Source organism: Cebus imitator, unplaced genomic scaffold, assembly GCF_001604975.1.
Source record: "Cebus imitator isolate Cc_AM_T3 unplaced genomic scaffold, Cebus_imitator-1.0 Scaffold251, whole genome shotgun sequence".
Taxonomy (NCBI): domain Eukaryota; kingdom Metazoa; phylum Chordata; class Mammalia; order Primates; family Cebidae; genus Cebus; species Cebus imitator.
Genome location: NW_016107566.1, coordinates 2054455 through 2073079, shown reverse-complemented (window position 1 = coordinate 2073079; position 18625 = coordinate 2054455). Strand labels below are relative to the sequence as shown.

At 37.0% G+C, this 18625-nt stretch overlaps 1 protein-coding gene across 1 annotated transcript in view; it reads left to right on the top strand.

Annotated features, from left to right (window-relative positions):
* DCHS2 (dachsous cadherin-related 2) overlaps window positions 1–18625 on the top strand; it is a 275941-nt gene that overhangs the window by 206981 nt on the left and 50335 nt on the right. The window contains exon 13 of the mRNA XM_017498790.2: window positions 374–1231. Within this exon, the coding sequence (XP_017354279.2) occupies window positions 374–1231 (858 nt within the window). The remainder of the gene's footprint in view (window positions 1–373; window positions 1232–18625) is intronic.

The following is an 18625-nucleotide window of genomic DNA, read 5'->3' as shown; positions in this document are numbered from 1 at the left end:
TTTTATGTTAAATAAAACATATATCTTCATCCTGTTATGAGGAAAAATACATTAAAATTAAAAGTTGAAGATGCACACAAAGAAATCATATGGCTGCAAATCAGTGAAAACTAGTGTTCTAATTATTGACTGATTAAAGACAGGCATTGAATCATATTATTCTGTTTATTCCCTCAATAGAACAGAAGTTTCATGAGGGCAGAGTCTTTATTGTGTTGACTGTTATATCCCCAGTATTTACAAAAGTGCCGGGATAAAATATAATCAGGAATAAATATCTTTTTGAATGAATGTGTAAATAAATACCATAGATAGTGCTAGCAAAGAGCTACTACTTTTTCAATTCAAATGAATTTGGAATTTCTTTTAATAGATGGAAATACCGATGAGTACTTTGCTATAAATGAGATGTCAGGAGAACTCTCAACTACTCGTGCTTTGGACCGGGAGCAAGTCAGCAATTTCACCCTTGCCATCCTGTGCTCTGATCTGGGAGATCCGCCTAGGAGCTCTGTAATACACCTGCAAGTTAGAGTTTTGGATGCCAATGACCACAGCCCTTTTTTCCCCACACTTTATTATCAGTCGTCTGTGAGAGAAGATGCTGAAGTGGGAACAGTGGTTCTTATGCTTTCAGCTGTGGACAAGGATGAAGGCCTGAATGGGCAAACTGAGTATCTTTTGACTGATGAGGCTTCTGGTGCATTCACCATTGATCCTACGTCAGGCACATTGAGAACCAGCAACGCCCTCAACCGTGAAGCCAGATCTCAGCATACATTTAGTGCTGTGGCCAGAGACCGTAGCATCGAGGGCTCACGAAGCACCACTGTAATTATAAAAGTATATATCACTGATGTTAATGACAATGACCCAGTTTTGGAACAGAACCCTTTAGATGTTTTTCTTTCCCCCCAGTCGCCTACAAACCAGACAACTGTCATTCTGAAAGCCGATGACCCAGACTTGGGGCCCAATGGAACTGTGATTTTTAGTTTTGCAGAGACCCAGTCAATGTTTTCTGTTGATAAACATACAGGAGAAATTCAGCTTCAGCAAAGTCTATCTTCAGAATATTTCCCTTTCTGGCTGCAGTTAAAAGTTATGGACCAGGGTGTTCCAGCTAGGATGACCACAGGTCTCTTGGTCATTCACATGGAAGGAGAAGATGTAAAGATTTCCTTCAGCCAACACCTGTATAAAGGGCTCGTGACTGAAAACTGTGAGGCAGGTGAGTGTCTGTTCGAGTTCTTCATATGTTGTACCTGTTTTGACAAAATGCTTAAGAGTATGGATTATACTACAAGAGTGCCATTGTGCATTCAATTTTAAATTTTTTACTCCAATGCTTATTATTGGTATTGGAATAAACATGTTAAGAGGAGCCTGGTCTGAGATGTAACGTCAGGGCAGAAGACAGTGAGGACCAAATTCCTTCTGACCTCTGAAGGAGGGCTCTTCCATTAAAGATCCAGTTAGAAAAGCTAAGGAATAAATGGATGGGGAGCCTTCAATCTGCTGTTCTTATTGTGTTTTCTTGGACCCTGGTTAGAATTGTTCTTAGTTCCCTTAGGTTTGGAATTACTTAATTAAATTTAGCTTTTATCTTTTTAATAGAATTTACTTAAAAAATTTCTTTTTTAAATCTTATGCATAAAAAAAAGCTAGAAACACTTCTGGAAATAACATAAGGATGTGGTATCCATAAATATCCAGGTGGGTGTACATGTTAAGACATATGGAGCAATAGGTTGGGACCTTTATTTGAAGAGCAAATATGACATGTATGAAGGGCCTAAGTCTAAGTTGAGAGGTAAACTAAAAGTTGCAGGTGTAACAGGTAACAAAAGGGCAAAAGGAAAGGATGACAGTTAAGGAGGCTGTTGAAGCTGACTAGATGCAATGAATCTATACCTGGGTTGGTAGGGTTTCTTGGGCCCCTGTGAAAAATAATGACAACGTCATAAAATATTGATTGACATTTCAAGTTGGATGATGGCTTGCTTGGAACATGAACTCATTACAACCTGCTAGATTATATTTTAAACACCAGAAGATGATTTTTCCTTGTTTGTTGGTTTTTTGCCTTCAAATCTCAAATTCTAGTGGTTTTGAAAGATTGTAAATCCATATGTCAGTGTTAGAATAGCCTTAATATAAATTGTTTCATAGTGTTTATAGCTGCCAGTATCATTTTCTCCCCAAAACACCTGCAATCTTAACCTTTATTTTCAAATGAAAAATTGGTGCCTTTTGGAAGTTGAAGTTCTCTGTGGGCCACTCACATATTTGATCTATCAGTAGGCACCACTTAGCATCTTGAGTGAATTGAATGATTTATTTTTGGTATCGTCATACATTTTCATCACTCCAAATTGCTTTCAACATTTTCCTGTTCTTTTAAGAAAACAAAAAAATTAAAAGTTAAAACAAATAACTCCAATGTATTTTTATTTGTTTAACATTTCTTTGCCGGAAAGCCCACAGGCTCAGCTTTTGATTAACATTGCATTCATCTATTAGCAATATTAAACTTAACACCTCAATTGTTTAAAATAATGTATAGCTTCAACCCTTTGGTTGGTAAAATTTCTTTAAGAGTCAGTCATGAAATGTTCACTTAACTAAGGGAAGAGGCACTCTATGAATTTCTGGTAAGACACAGGCTGGCGCCACAGCAGTGTGACAAGAGAAGTTAACGTCCAAATGACTCCCCACTCTTTACTGTGAATGCCACCCCTCCTGACCACCCCCTCCCCCTGCATTTCCAAGAGTTAAGAGAGAACATAACTATCCTGAATCTCTTTAAAAGTTAGGGATAAACCACTTGGTTGCCCATGATGTTTAACTCAACTAAACAGTGTAAATGAATCCCCTAGAAACCAGCTTTTATTTCTTCAATTTCATTTCCAGTGCTTTGGTTGTCACAATAAGAATGAACCAGCAACCATGGTCTGTGATGTGGACTATTCACAACTTCATGCATTTCATTGAATTGCCAGGAGGGGAAAAATGGAAATTAAGAACGATATTGATACCCTGATTAAAAGTAAATACTCAGACCTTGAAAATGAAATAAAATTAAAACATGATGACACATGAGAGCACTCTCACTAGTAAGATGTATTCAATATGGTACAATACATAAATTAGATCTTGATGATTTAGAGGAAAAACCCTTCTTCCAGCCCTTTGGCAGTTAATCTGATGAATTCAGCCTACACTCTGGGTAAGGCTGGGCGCATATGTGTTAGAGTGGGAAACTTCTGACACCAATTAGTGTAGCTAGGTGTGTCAGCCTCTGTGATGGCTCTACTGGGCATATGCTCTTCGATGACTTCCTCAAAGGGATACTGTTAAGATTAAACTAAGTTTTAAGAGGATACTAGTCATTGCTTTGGTTGTTATTTTTGTTATCTTCCTGTCCCAAATCCATGAATTTTATAAAGTTAGCTGGATATAAATTCTCACGAGAACAACCAGTTGTTACATAGCAATTATATTACAACAATGAACTACTTACGTTTGTTAGAGGCCTACGGTATGTCTTATTTTGTCTTCAAACCAGGTAAGAATAATGCTTTCCAAGGTGATGGATTTCTCCATAAACACAGTGTTATTCTCAACTTTGGAATGTATGAATATTCCCACATATGAATTCCTATGATAATGAAAGAGGGAAGCACCTGTTACCTGTCATTTCTATTTTGTTATTTAGGGACAGTCTCATATTTTGGTATAAATTCATTGTAATGAGGATTATCTAACTAACCGTATACAGTGGTATGGAATTTAATCACTTTACTTATGACTCCAAGATAGCTCTGGAGGAGAAAGATAGAGAAACGTCTTATTCTCAGAAGAAGGTACATACTTCACAAAGCAGTTTTTAATCTTTGTGAATTCACCCAAGTCCCACATCTGGCCCTCAGCCATACACACATAAGACCTCATTTGATTAACTCACCAAGGAGCTCCTTTCCTCAGGAGTGGGAACTTATTCACCAATATGAAGGAGACCGATATATACACCATGACAGTTTTGTTATTTCTTTGGTGAGCTGTGATTCTTACGTGGATTACAGTACTCATATTGGAATGACCAGTTCTCTCTTTCTAGGCATAAAAGACACAAGAAGCCAAGTTGTAATCAGAAAGTTGCTTGCTAATCCTCAACAATTAGGAGGAGGATGTCATTCATGTGTTGAGTGTCAGCAGCCTACATTACTCTTTCCTCAGGCAGAATTTACACAGCTCTGCCAAGTGGGATTTTATGATGCCTTCATTGACTGTGCGGGCTTCCATTACTCACCAGTTTCCTTTTGATTTACACATTCCTTGCTGGTGTCTTAACACCTCTGTCAAAACTTTGGCCCTGGAAGCCACTTACAATTTTTTATGGTGATTTTGCATAACTCTGTTCTGAACTGTTGTGCTTTGCTTATAAATGTTAAAGCGTTAATGTTTGGGAACTATATTAATACTTTTTTCTCTTGCCTATCTGTGGATAAGCTTCCGCCTATTCTACAAAACACATCCATTTGCTGTGGATAGCATTAGGATTGTTACAGCGGGAGCATAAGAGAGGATATTCTCCCTTTGATAAACAAAATGCGGAGCGGGGCTCATAAAAATATTAGATCAAGCATCAACAAATCAACTAATTATGTGTGCATGTCAGCTCTACTGTTTAAAACTGTAACTCTGCTTCATATATCTTTAACTCTTTAAGGACACTCATCAATATTCCCAAAGATACCCCACATGGTTTTTCTCCTTCTCCAACAGACTTCCTATTAAATGTTGACCATATACTTGAGATGTTATACACTGTATTCAATTTTAAGGGGCCTTGAACATCTATTCATTTAGTCTCTTACTAGGTGGCTTTGATGATTAAATGAACACTTTGTAATCTCTAAAGCATTTCACCATCATGACTACCAACAGTTACAAGTCTAAGATATGAAGATGAAAGTGCAGCCAGATATTGTGGATAGCAGAGCCAGAGGATGTTTGCTCCGAGTGGGTATTCCCCAAATGTTTATTGATATCATTTTACCATTTAACCATTACTTCTAAGATAACAAAAGACATATACATTTGCAAATGAAAAAAAAATAGAGTAAGAGGAAAGGGTGGAAGAGAAAGTTGTGCCAGGCAGTGGAAATGTCATGCACACAGCTTGGGGCCTCCAGAGGGTGTGGTGAGTTGTCCTTGCGACCAAGCATCTCATCTGGAATAGCTGGAGAGCAGCATGCACAGAGGCTCATGTGCTTTCCAGCCATAACTTGGAAGAGAGAGACATTGATGGCTTTTAAATTATCAAAATCAACCTTGACATGGTAGAAAGCTCACTTTGGAAGCTGTGTGGAGGGTAGCCTGGGGGAGAGACATGAGTTAGAAGGATATTGTGGTGATCTGGGTGATAAAGACCAGGGCCTGAAGAAAGCCACAGCAGTGAGGGATGACAAGAGGGAATGTGCTTCTCAAGTGTTTCCAGGATAGCCTCAATGAGGCCTGGGGGTTATTTATATCTGAGGCTGCCAACCAAGATTACACGAGATCCCAGGGGAGCTTTAAAAAATTACTAATACACAGACATCTACCCCTTTCCCGCATCCAGTTAAATGGTAATCATTCATTGAAGGTAGACCACACATTGTTTATTTGTAGAAGCTCCCATGCTACTCCAATGTGCAGTCAAGGGTGAAGGTAGAGTGAGGACTGAGAAGAAAACATAAAGTAACATCAATATTTTATAGGAGTTGATGAAATAATGCATCTGAAAAGGAGACTGAGATGGAGGACTGGGGTGGTGGTGACAATTCCCTGGAGGATGTTGTTAGAGAAATAAGAAAGTGGCACATTTAAGAAAAAGGAGGCGGTCAACCATGTTTAATATGGAGCAAGGGTTAGGTAAGATAGAGACTGAAAAATGACTGCAGTTTATTTAGGAGCCTGTCCCCAAAGCAGAAGTAAACGAGGCAGTGGAGTGCCACCTGCTGGGAGTGGGGCTACAGCTCACTGAGTCCCTGGCTTGGTTGGGTTGGAAAGAGCATTACCTGAAATGGTCTGGGCCTGCCATCTTGGTATCAGGAGTTGTGAACTTGGGAGAAAGGAAAGTATGTCTGAAATAGCAAGTCCATGTGTTAAATATAGAGGATAAGGCAATAAGGGAACGGCATTAAAGGCAAAATAAGGTGCTTGGAGAGTACAGAGAAGAAGTTCTGAGGAGTAAGTTTGCTCTGTTGAAGTTGCTCAGGATTTGGGCCAAGAATAGATACCAGCAGCCCAAGCTTCCTAATGTGAATTCTGGAGTCAGCTGTGGCTTCTGATAGCAATTCTTCATAGCTAAACAGAACAACTTATAGCTAAACAGAACAACTTATAGCTAAACAGAACAACTTAGGAGGGAATTGGGATTCTTGGAGTGAACTAGTTCAACAGAGATTTATTTTAAAAGTGAAGTACAGAGTGAAGAAGTGAAATCAGTCCCTGAAATAAGACAAGGACATCAGTTTATTTTTCACAAGGTTTTCCTCTGTAGGGAAAGAAAGGAACATGGCAATGGCTTGAAGAACCGTGAGGAATCAGAGGGTTATTTTGTTCTGTTTCTGAAAGCAGGGGGATTTTGGGTATTTGCAATTTATGGCACTGGAAAATTTACAAGAAACTTTCATTACTTTATTATAGGAAATTAATTTTTTTACATTTAAAAAATTTTAATTTTTAATTTCTGCTGGTATGTAGTAGGCATATACATTTATATGGCACATGAAATATTTTGATACAGGCAGGCAATGTGTAGTAATCACATCAGGCTAAACAGAGTAACCATTTCCTCAAGCATGTATCCTTTCTTTCTGTTACAGACAATCCAGTTAAACTCTTAGCTAGTTTTACATATATAGTAAATTATTGTTGACTATAGGAGCTCTGTTGTGCTATCAAATACTAGACCTTATTCATTCTCTCTAACTCTATTTTTGTACCCATTAACCAGTCCCACTTCCCCTCTAACCTTCCACTACCCTTCCCAGCCTCTGGTAATGATTCTTCTCTCTATTTCCATGAGTTCAATTATTGTAATTTTTAGCACCACAAATAAGTGAGAACATGTGAAGCTTTTCTCTCGGTGCCTGGCTTATTTCACTTAACATAATGACCTCCAGTTCCATCCACGTTGTTGCAAATGACTCGGTCTCATTTTTTTTTTTATGGCTGAATGGTACCCTATTGTGTATATGTACCACATTTTCTTTATCTGTTCACCTGTTGATGGACACTTAGCTTGCTTCTCAATCTTGGCTACGGTGAACAATCCTGCAATAAACATGGGAATACAGATATCTCTTCAATATACTGATTTTCTCTCTTTTGAGAATATATCTAACAGTGGTGATTCCTGGATCATATGATAGCTCTATTTTTAGTTTTTTGAGGAACCTCCACACTGCTATTTATAGTGGTTGAGCAAATTTACATTCCTACCAACAGCATACAAGGATTCCCATTTCTCAGCATCCTCACTGGCATTTTTTCCCCCTGTCTTTGGATATAAGCCATTTTAAATGAGGTGAGATGATATCTCATGTAGTTTTTTTTTGATTTGCATTTCTCTGATAATCAGTGATGTTGAGCACCTTTTTTTAGATACCTTTTGTCATTTGTATATCTTCTTTTGAGAGATGTCTGTATGGGTCTTTTGCCCATTTTTAAATCAGATTATTACATCTTCTTCCAAAGAGTTATTTGAGCTTCATATACATTATGGTTATTAATTCCTTGTCAGATAGATAGTTTGCAAGTATTTTCTCCATTCCTGTGGGTTGTCTCTTCACTTTTCTGATTGTTTCCTTTTCTGTGTGGACGATTTTCACTTGATATGATATCATTTCTCTATTTTTGCTTTGGTTGCCTATATTTCTGGAGTATTACTCAGTAAGTCTACTCTCACTCTTATTTTTTAGAGAGTTTCTCCAATGTTTTCTTTTATTAGTTTCATAGTTTGAGGTCTTAGGTTTAAATCTTTAATTCATTTTTAATTTTTGTATGTGGTGAGAGGTAGGGGTCTAGTTTTATTCTTTTGCACATGGATATCCAGTTTTCCCAGCACCATTTATTGAAGAGACTGTTCTTTTCCCAGTGTGTGTTCTTGCACCTTTGTGAAAAATGAGTTCATTGCAGATGTCTGGATTTGTTTCTGGAGTCTCTATTCAGTTTTATTGGTGTATGCGTTTGTTTTTGTGCCAGAATGATGCTGTTTTGTTACTATGGCTCTGTCGTATAATTTGAAGCCAGGAAATGTGATTCCTTTAGTTTCGTTCTTTTTGCTCAGGTTAGCTTTGACTAATATGGGTCTTTTATAATTTCATATAAATTTTAGATTTCTTCTCCACATTTCTGTGAAGAAAGTCATTGGTATTTTGGTAGGGATTGCATCGAATCTGTAGGTTGCTTATGGTAGTATGGACATTTTAACACTATTGATTCTTCCAATCCACGAACATGAAATATCTTTTCCTTTTTTGTGAATCCTCAATTTATTTTCATCAATGTTTTATAGTTTTCATTGCAGAGGTCTTTCACTTCTTTGGTTAATTCCTAGGTATTTATTTTATTTGTAGCTGTTGTAAATGGGATTAGTTCCTTGTTTCTTTTTCAGATTGTTTGTTGCTGGCATGGCAATATGCCATGAATTTTTGTATGCTGATTTTGTATCCTGCAACTACTGAGTTTGCTTTTAAGTTTTAATAGTTTTTTGGAGGAGTCTTTAGGTTTTTCCAAATATAAGATTGTATCATCTGCAAACAAGAATAATTTGACTTCTTCCTTACAAATTTGGGTGTCCTTTATTTCGTTCTCTTGTCTGATTGCTCTAGCTAGACTTCCAGTGCTATGTTGAATAACAGTGGTGAAAATGGGCATCCTTGTCATATTCAGATCTTAGAAGAAAAGCTTTTAGTTTTTCCCCATTCAATATGATAACTAGCTGTGAGTCTGTCATATATGGCTTTTATTGTGCTGAGGTATGTTTCTTCTATACCCAGTTTGTTGAACATGTTTATCATGAAGAGATGTTGAATTTTATCAAGTGCTTTTTCAGCATGAATTGAAATAATAATATGGTCCTTTATTCTGTTGACATGATGTATCACACCAGTTGGTTTATGTAAGTTGAACCATTCTTGTATCCCTAGGATGAATCCCACTTGGTCGTAATGAATAATCTTTTTAATGTGTTGTTGAATTGGTTTGCTAGTATTTTGTTGAGGATTTTTTCATCAGTGTTCATCAGAGACATGGCCAGTACTTTTCTCTTTTTTTGATGCGTCTTTGTCTGGTTTTAGTATGAAGATAATAATGGCCTTGTAGAATGAGTTTGGTAGTATTCCCTCTTCCTCTATTTTTTGGAATAGTTTCAGTGGGATAGGTATCAGTTCTTCTTTAAATGTTTGCTAGAATTCAGCAGTGAAGTCATCAGGTCCTGGGATTTTCTTTGCTGGCAGACTTTTTATTACAGTTTTAATCTCATTACATGTTATTGGTCTGTTCAGGCTTTGGACTTCTTCATAGTTCAATCTTGGTAGGTAATATGTGTCTATAAATTTATCCATTTATCCTATGTTTTCTAACTTATTGGTGTATAATTGTTCATAGTAGCCACTAATGTTCCTTTAAATTTCTGTAGTATCTGTTGGAATACCTTCTTTTTTGCTTATGATTTTATTTTTTTATGTCTTCTCTCTTTTTTTCTAAGTCTGGCTAAAGATTTGTTGTGTTTATCTTTTCAAAAAACCAACTTTTGTTCCCTTGATATTTTGTATTGTTTTCTTCATTTAAGTTTCATGTATTTCTGCTCTTATCTTTGTTATTTCTTTTCTTCTCCCATTGGTTTGCTCTTGCTTTTCTAGTTCTTTAAGATGCATTGTTAGATTGTTTATTTGACATTTTTCTACTTTTTTTGCTGTAGGCACTTATTGCTATAAACTTTCCTCTTTGTACTGCTTTTGCTGTATCCCATAGGATATGGTATTTTATCTTTCCATTATCATTTGTTTCAAGAAATTTTAAAATTTCCATTTAAATTTTTCTATTAAATCACTCGTCATTCAGGAGCATATTTTAAATTTTTCATGTGTTTATTTAATTTCCAAAATACTGTTTGTTATTGATTTCTAGTTTTATTCCTTTGTAGTCAGAGAAGATATTTGATCTAATTTTAATTCTTGTCAATATTTTGTGAAGACTTGTTTTGAGGCCTAACATATGGCCTGTGCTTTAAGAATGGTCCATGTGCTGAGGAGACGAATGTGTATTCTGCAGCCATTGGATGAAATGTCCTACAAATATCTATTGGGTCTATTTGGTCTATGGTTCATATTAAGTCTGATGTTTGTTTGTTGATTGTCTGGATTATCTATCCAATTTGGAAAGTGGAGTGTCGAAGTCTTCAGTTATTATTATGTTGGGGTCTATCTCTCTCTTTAGGTCTAATAATGTTTTCTTTATATATCTGGGTGCTCCAGTGTTGGGTGCATATATGTTTACAAACATTGTATCCTCTTGCTGAATTGATTTCTTTAGCATTACATAACAACCTTCTTTGTCTATATTTATAGTTTTTGTGTTGAAATCGATTGTATATGATATAAATATAGCTACTTTTCCTCGTTTTTGGTTTCCATTTGCATGGAATATCTTTTTTCCAGCTCTTTATTTTCAGTCTGTTTGTCTCTTCATAGGTGAAGAGTGTTTCTAGTATGCAAAAGATCATCGAGTCTTCTTATATCCATTCCACCATGCTATGTCTTTTGTTTGGGGAGTTTAGTCTGCTTACATTCAATGTTATTATGTATAAATAAGGATTTTCTCCTGCCATTTTGTTGTTTTCTGATTGTTTTAGGGTCTTTTCTTTCCTTTTTCTTATCTTCCTGACTGCCTTTTAGTGAAGGTGGTTTTCTCTGGTTGTATATTTCAATTTCTTGCTTTTTTTGTGTATTCATTGCATATTTTTTGATTTGAGGATACCATGAGGCTTGCAAATATCTCATAGCCTATTATTTTAAACTGATGATAACTTGGCACTGGTTGCATAAAGAAAAACAAACAATCAACCAAACAAAGAGCAAACTAATAAAGACTAAACTTTAGGCAGGTGCTGTGGCTCACACCTGTAATCCCAGGACTTCAAGACACTGAGGCAGGTGGATCACTTGAGGCTAGCAGTTCAAGACCAGTCAGGCCAACATGAGGAAACCCCATCTCTACTTTAAAAGATACAAAAATTAGCCAGGCATGGTGCACATACCTGTAATCTCAGCTACTCAGGAAGCAGAGGCACAAGAATCACTTGAACCCGGGAGGTGGAGTTTGCAGTGAGCCAAGATCACAACACTGCACTCCAATCTGGGTGGCAGAGCAAGACTCTTTATCAAAAATTTAAAAAAGACTACACTGTTCCCTCACTTTCCAACTTTTTGTTGTTTCTATTTATATCTTATTGTACTGTGTTTGACCATGTCCTGAAAAGTTGTAGTTATTACTTTTGGTTGGTTCATTATTTAGTGTTTCTGCTTAGGACAGGAATAGTTTACACACCACAGTTACAGTTATAATAGTCTGTGGTTTTCTGTGTACTATTACCAGTGAGTTCTGTACCTTCAGATGATTTCTTATTGCTCATTAATGTCCCTTTTTTTCTGATTAAAATACTCCATGTAGGATTTCCTGTAGGACAGGTCTGGTGTTGATGAAATCCTTTACCTTTTGTTTGTCTGGGAAAGTTTTTATTTGTCCTTCATATTTGAATATTTTCACTGAGTATAGTATTCTAGGACAAAAGTTTATTTCTTAAGAATTTTAAATATGTCATGCCATTCTCTCTTTTCCTGTAAGGTTTTCACTGAAAACTCTGCTTCCAGATGTACTGGAGCTCCATTACCTGTTGTTTCCTTTCTTGTGCTGCTTTTAGGATCCTTTCTTTATCCTTGATCTTTGGGAGTTTATAAATGTCATGAGGTAGTCTTCTTGGGGTTAAAACTGCTTGGTGTTCTATAATTTTCTTGTGCTTATATTGGTATCTTTCTCTAGGTTTGGGGAGTTCTCTGTTATCATCCCTTTGAATAAACTTTCTACTCTTACCTCTTTCTCTACTCTCCCTTCAAGGCCAATAACTCTTAGAGTTGTCCTTTTGAGGCTATTTTCTAGATCTTGTAGATGTACTTTATTCTTTTTTATCCTTTTTTCTATTGTCTCCTCTGTCAAATAGCCTGCTTTGAAGCTCACTAATTCTTTCTTCTGCTTGATCTGTTTTGTTGCTGAGACTGTAATGCATTCTTCAGTACATTAATTGCATTTTTCAATTTCAGAATTTCTGCTTGATTTTTTTCAATTATTTCAATCTCTGTAAAATTTGTCTGATAGGATTCAGAACTCCCATGCTGTGTTATCTTGAAATTCTTTTGAGTTTTCTCAAAATAGCTATTTTGAATTCTCTGTCTGAAAGGTCACATATCTCAGTTTCTCCAGGATTAGTCCCTGGTGCCTTATTTAGTTCATTTGGTGAGGTCATGTTTTCCTGGATGGTACTGATGCTTGTGGATATTCATCAGTGTCTGGGCATTGAAGAGTAGACATTTATTGTAGTATTTACCATCTAGATTGTTTATTCCTCTTCTTCTTGAGAAAGCTTTCCAGGTATTCAAAGTGACATTGGTGTTATGATCTAAGTTTTTGGTCACTGCAGTCATATCTGCATTAGGGGTTTCCTAATGGAGAGGCACCACCTTGGTGGTCCTGGATACAAGCCAGAAGAATTATCTTGATTACCAGGCAGAGACTCTTATTCTCTTCCCTGACTTCCTCCCAAACAAATTCTTTTGCTCTAGGCTGAGCTGCCTGAAGCTGTGGAAGGGGTGATACAAGAACCTCTGTGCCCACCACCACTGGGACTGCTCTGGGTCAGACCTAAAGCCAGCACAGCACTGGGTCTCATCAAAAGCCTATAGTAACCACTGCCTTGCTACCACTGATGTTTGCTCAAGGCCGTAGGGCCCTACAGTGGGTGCTGAAACCAGCTAAGCTGTGTCCTTTCCTTTAGGACATTGAGTTCCCCTCAAGCCTAGGTGGTACAGAGATGTTGTCAGAAAATCAGGACTCCTGACAGCATCTACCTGGTCCTCTATTCTACCACAGCTGAGCTGGCACCCAAACCTCAAGACAAAAATCCATCCTTTTCTTCCCTCCCCTTTGCATAAGCAGAAGAGTTCCTCTCATATGGCCACCACCACTCCGGGCTCATGATGAATACTGTTTGACTACTGCAAGTGTTCACTCAAGGCCAAAGGAATGTTGAGTCCACTTGTGGTGAATATTGCCAGGCCTGCGATTCTCCCTTCAGGGCAGTAGGCTCCCCTCTGCCTTGGAGCAGTTCAAGAAATGCTGTCCAAGAACAAGGCCTGGAATCAGTGATTCCAAGAACCTACTTGGTGCTTGGTCCCACTGTGACTGAGTTGGTACTAAACTGCAAGACAAAGTCCATTTTCCTCTTCCGCCTCTTCTTCTCTAGCAGAAGGGGTCTCTCCTCATAGACACTACATCTGGGAATATGTCACACCACACATGTGACCCATGTGCTGGGTCTCACATGAAGCCAGCACATCTCTGAGTCTCACCCAAGGTTCATGGTGAGTACTCATGGCTACCAAGGAGTACTTCAGGGCCCAAGGGCTCTTTCATTAGCAGGTGGTGAATCTTGTCAGGACTAGGTCTTTCCCTTCAAGAAGGCAGGTTTCTTTCTGACCCAGGGTGTGTCTAGAAATGTTGTCTGGGAGCTAGGGCTTGGAATCAGGGCCTCAGCACTCTGACTAATGCCCCATCATACTGTGGCTGAGCTGGTGTCCAAGTTGCAAGACAAAGTTTTCTTTATCCTTCCCTCTCCTCTGCTCAAGTGGAAGGAAAGAGTCTGTCCTGGAGCTATAAGCTGCACTGCCTGGGATTGGGGACCGGTGGTGAAAGTACTCCCTTGGCCACCCTAGTTGGTGTCTCAGTAGGTCATGTGCTCCCCCAAGTCCACTGGCTTCAAGCCCCGCACAATTCCTTATCCAGGAATTATAGTCCTTGTGGCCTAGACAACCTTTCAAGTTTATTTAGGACCCCAGAGCTCTTTAGCCTGCAGTGGCAAGGTTTGCTGGAATTCAGGTTCCATCCGCTGAGATGGGAGATTCCCCTATCACTAGGGCTGGACTAAATGTTCCCTCCATAGGTGCTGGCTGAGTTCTGGCCAGTGTTGCTTTCTGCTGTGAACGGACAGCACTGAGTTCCAGTGCAAAGTCCCACAATCACTATGCTCTCCCCCTCCCAAGGGCACAGTTTCTCTCTCTTCAACCCATGGCCACTGCCAGGGGATGGAGAAGGGGTGGGGGTGTGGTGTATGCAATTCAAGACTGTCTCTACTCTCTTCAGTGCCTCTTTTGGTGATACGAAATAAACATCAGGTCCTGTGATTGCTCACCTGATTTTTGGTTCTTATGAAGTTCCTTTTTTTGTGTAGATAACTGTTCAATTTTGTGTTCCTGTTGGGAGCACAATCTGTGGAGACTTCTATTTTGTCATCTTGTTCAACCTCCTCATTAATATTTAAGTCAAAAATAGAATAATACATTTAGTAGAAATAACAAGATTTTGTTTTTGTTTCTAATTGGCATCTATTGTTTGTGGATGTCTGAAGCCTGCTTTCAGATTATTTTGAGGATAAAAATGTTGTTTTCATGAAGAGCCACTGCAAAATATTGTAGTTTTATTATTTGGCAAATAAAAACATCTTAAAAGATATTTCTTTAACTGAAGTATATCTGTAAATTTTGGTAGATACATTTACGTTGTTTTTTTGAGATGATTGGAAATGTTCTGGGCATCTCAAAACCAAAGTTGGGAATTGTTCACATAGAAAAATGGTGCAACTTTTCTTTCTGAACACATGCAGCCTCTGGATTCTAGCTTGGTCTGGAGTTCTGAGATCTGGAAAAGATAATGAGGATGGCTCCTGAGAATTCAGGGAATCTAAAGTCTGAGTGTCAACTTTGGGATGACAGCCCAGACAGGAAATGTTTGGGAAGTGAGGGAAAATTGGCAGCACCAGGTCCACAGGCAAGATGTTGAATCTGATCTAACACTGAAGCAGCAATGAAAATTCTCCAACTCATGTTTTAAATATAGCCTTCTGTAAATTACAAAATTAGAAACGTAATTGGAACATCCAGAGATCATTTTAGCACCTGCCTTTCTCTAAGTTGCTATGTGTGCATTTTTAAATAATTAAATGCAACAATTTATAATCACTTCTTTGAAAGTTGCTCATTAAAATCTGTAATCCTATTAAAAGCATATTTCAGACTTAATCAATTATGTTTACTTCTCATTGCATGCATTAACTTTATGATGATTTTTCTGCATGTCTTTTTTTTGCTAAAACTTATAAAAAATAAGCAGTTTTCTGGCTTCTCTATTATTTCTTTAGGTGTTCACAAAAGCAAGTAAGTTTAGAAATGTATACCATTTTCATTTTAAAGCATGATTTTCATCTATCCACAAATTTTGGAATATTATTTCTTTTGAGCATACATTTTCCATGCTTTGTCTCACATCAGGAGTGATTTTTTTAAAAGCCTTAGTAACATTTCAGCCATTTTTAATGATAGGAAAGTGGTAGAAAAAAATCAACACATTTCTTTTTTTTTAAATTGTGTTAAAAAAAATACATAACATAGAATTTCCCATCTTGGTTATTTCTAAGTGTACGGCAGTGTTAACTCTGTGTGCATTGTCACACAGCAGACCTCTAGACATTTTTCATTTTGTAAAATTCAAACTGTGCCCTTTGAGCAATTTTCTTCTGCCCCCTCTACCAACCCTTAGCAAATGCCATTCTACTTTCTAAGAGTCTGGCTACTTTAAATACTTATATAAGTGGAATCATACAGTATTTGTTTTTGTAACTGGCTTGTTTCACGTAATGTCCTTAAGCTTTATCCATTATGTAGCATATAACAGGATTTCATTTTCTTCTTTCTAAAGGCTGAATAATATTTCATTGTATGTATATACCACATTTTGATTTTCCATTCATTCAGTGAGGGGCATTTAGGTTGCTTCTACCTCTCATTTATTATTTTTAAAAATGCTGCAATGAACATGAGTGTGCTGATACCCCTTTGAGATCCTGTTTTCAATTCTTGGGGATACATATCCTGAAGTGGGGTTGCTGGATCATAAAGTAATTCCATTTTTAATTTTTGAGGAACCTCTGTACTATGTTCCATAGTGGCCTGCACCATTTTACATTCCCAGCAACAGTGCACAAAGGTTCTGATTTCTCAACATCCTTGTCAACATCTGTCATTTTCTGATTTTTTTAAAAAAATTTTAATATAGTGGCCATCCTAATGGGTATAAGGTAATATCTTGTGGTTTTGATTTTCACTTTGTTTATATTTAATGATATTGATCATTTGGATATCATCTTTGGAGAAATGTTTGTTCAAATCCTTTGTTCATTTTCAATCAGAATTTTTTTCTCTTTTAGTTGCAAGAGTTATTTATATACTATGGATATTAACCTCTCATCAGGTATATGGCTTGCAGATATTTTCTTTTATTTAATCTGTTGATTGTTTCCTGTGCTGTGAAAAAGCTTTAAGTTTGATATACTCCTACTTTCTATTTTTTGCTTTTGTTGCCCCTGCTTTTGGTCTTATATCCAAAGAATCATTGCTAAATTCAATGTCCTGAAGCTCTCCTCCTATATTATATCAACTTTAGAGTTTCAGTTCTTACAATGGCATCTCTAATCCATTCTGAGTTTATCTTTGTATATGGTATAAGAAAAGAGTCCAACTTTAGTATTTTGCATATGGATATTCAGTTTTCCAAGCACTGTTTGTTAAAGATACTATTCATAACCTATTTTATAGCCTTGGTACCCTTATTGAAGTTCATTTCATCATATTCATGTGGGTTTATTCCTAGGCCTTATATTCTGTTCCATTAGTCTAAATGCCTGTCTTTATTCTAGTATCACACATTTTGATTGGTGTAGCTTTGTAAAATGTTTTGAAGACAGGAAGTATGAGACCTCTAGGTTTGTTTAACTTTCTCAAGATTATTTTTGGCTATTCAGGGTCCTTTGACATTCTTTATTTATTTTACGGTAGCTTGTATGAATTCTACCAAAAATGACATTGGAAATTTGGTAGGGATTGAATTGAATCTGTAGATTGCTTTTGGTAGTATGGACACTTTAACAATGTTTCCTTCCACTTCATAAACATGGGGTGTTATTACAATTACTTGTGATTTCTTTGATTTCCTTCAGTGATGTTTTATAATTTTCAATGTACAAATATTTTACCTCCTTGATTAAGTTTATTCTTAAGTGTTTTATTCTGTTTGACTCTGTTGTAAATGATATTGTTTTTCTAATTTTCTTTTCAGATTGCTTGTTGTTACTGGATAGAAACACAACTAATATTTGTATATTGTGTTTGTATCCTAAACTTTGCTGAATTTATTAGTTTTTCTTGTGGCATCTTTAGGGTTTTCCACATATAGGATTATTCTTTACAGATAATTTTGCCCTTTTTTTCTTTTTAGTTTGCATGCTTTCCCCCCTCCTCCTTTCTCTTATCTAATTACTCAGGCTAGGACTTGTATTACTGTGTTAAATAGGAGTGGTAATAGTGGACATTCTGGCTGGGCATGGTGGCTCACACCTGTAATCCCAGCACTTTGGGAGGCTGAGGCAGGTGGATCACCTCAGGTCAGGAGTTGAAGACCAGCCTGACCAACATGGTAAAACCTTGTCTCTACAAAAATACATTAGTCAGGTATGATGGCAGGTGCCTATAATCCCAGCTACTCAGGAGGCTGAGGCAGGAGAATTGCTTGAAACTGGAAGACAGGGGTTGCAGTAAGCCAAGATCTTGCCATTGCACTCCAGCCTGGGTAACAGAGTGAGACTCCATCTCAAAAAAAAAAAATAACATTCTTGTCTTGTTTCTAATCTTAGCATAAATGCTTTTGGTTTTTCACTGTTGAGTGTTGGGTTAGCTGTGGGGTTTTTATATATGGCCTTTATTATGTTAAAATAATTTCCTTTTATTCCTACCTTGTTTTGAGTTTTTTTTTCTTTTTCTTTGTTTTTTTTACCCTTAGTCTAAGCACTAATGTTTTGAGTTTTTACCATAAACCATGTTGAATTTTGTTATATGCTTTTTCTGCATCTACTGAGATGATCATGTAATTTTTATTTTTTGTTCTGTTAATGTGGTTTATCACATTAATTTGGTTTTTGTATGCTGAACAATTCTTGTATCCCAGGAACAAACCTCATTTGGTCACGGTGTATAATCCTTTTAATGTGCTGCTGAATTCTGCTTGCTAGTATTTTGTTGATAAATTTTGCATGTATATTTATCAGGGAGATTGCTCTAAAGAAAACTTTCTTTCCTTTTAATATCTTTGACTTTGGAATGAGAGTAATGCTGTCCTCATAAATATGAGTTTCAAAGTATTCTCTCTTCTTCATTTTCTTGAAAGAGTTTGAGAAGAATTGACATTAATT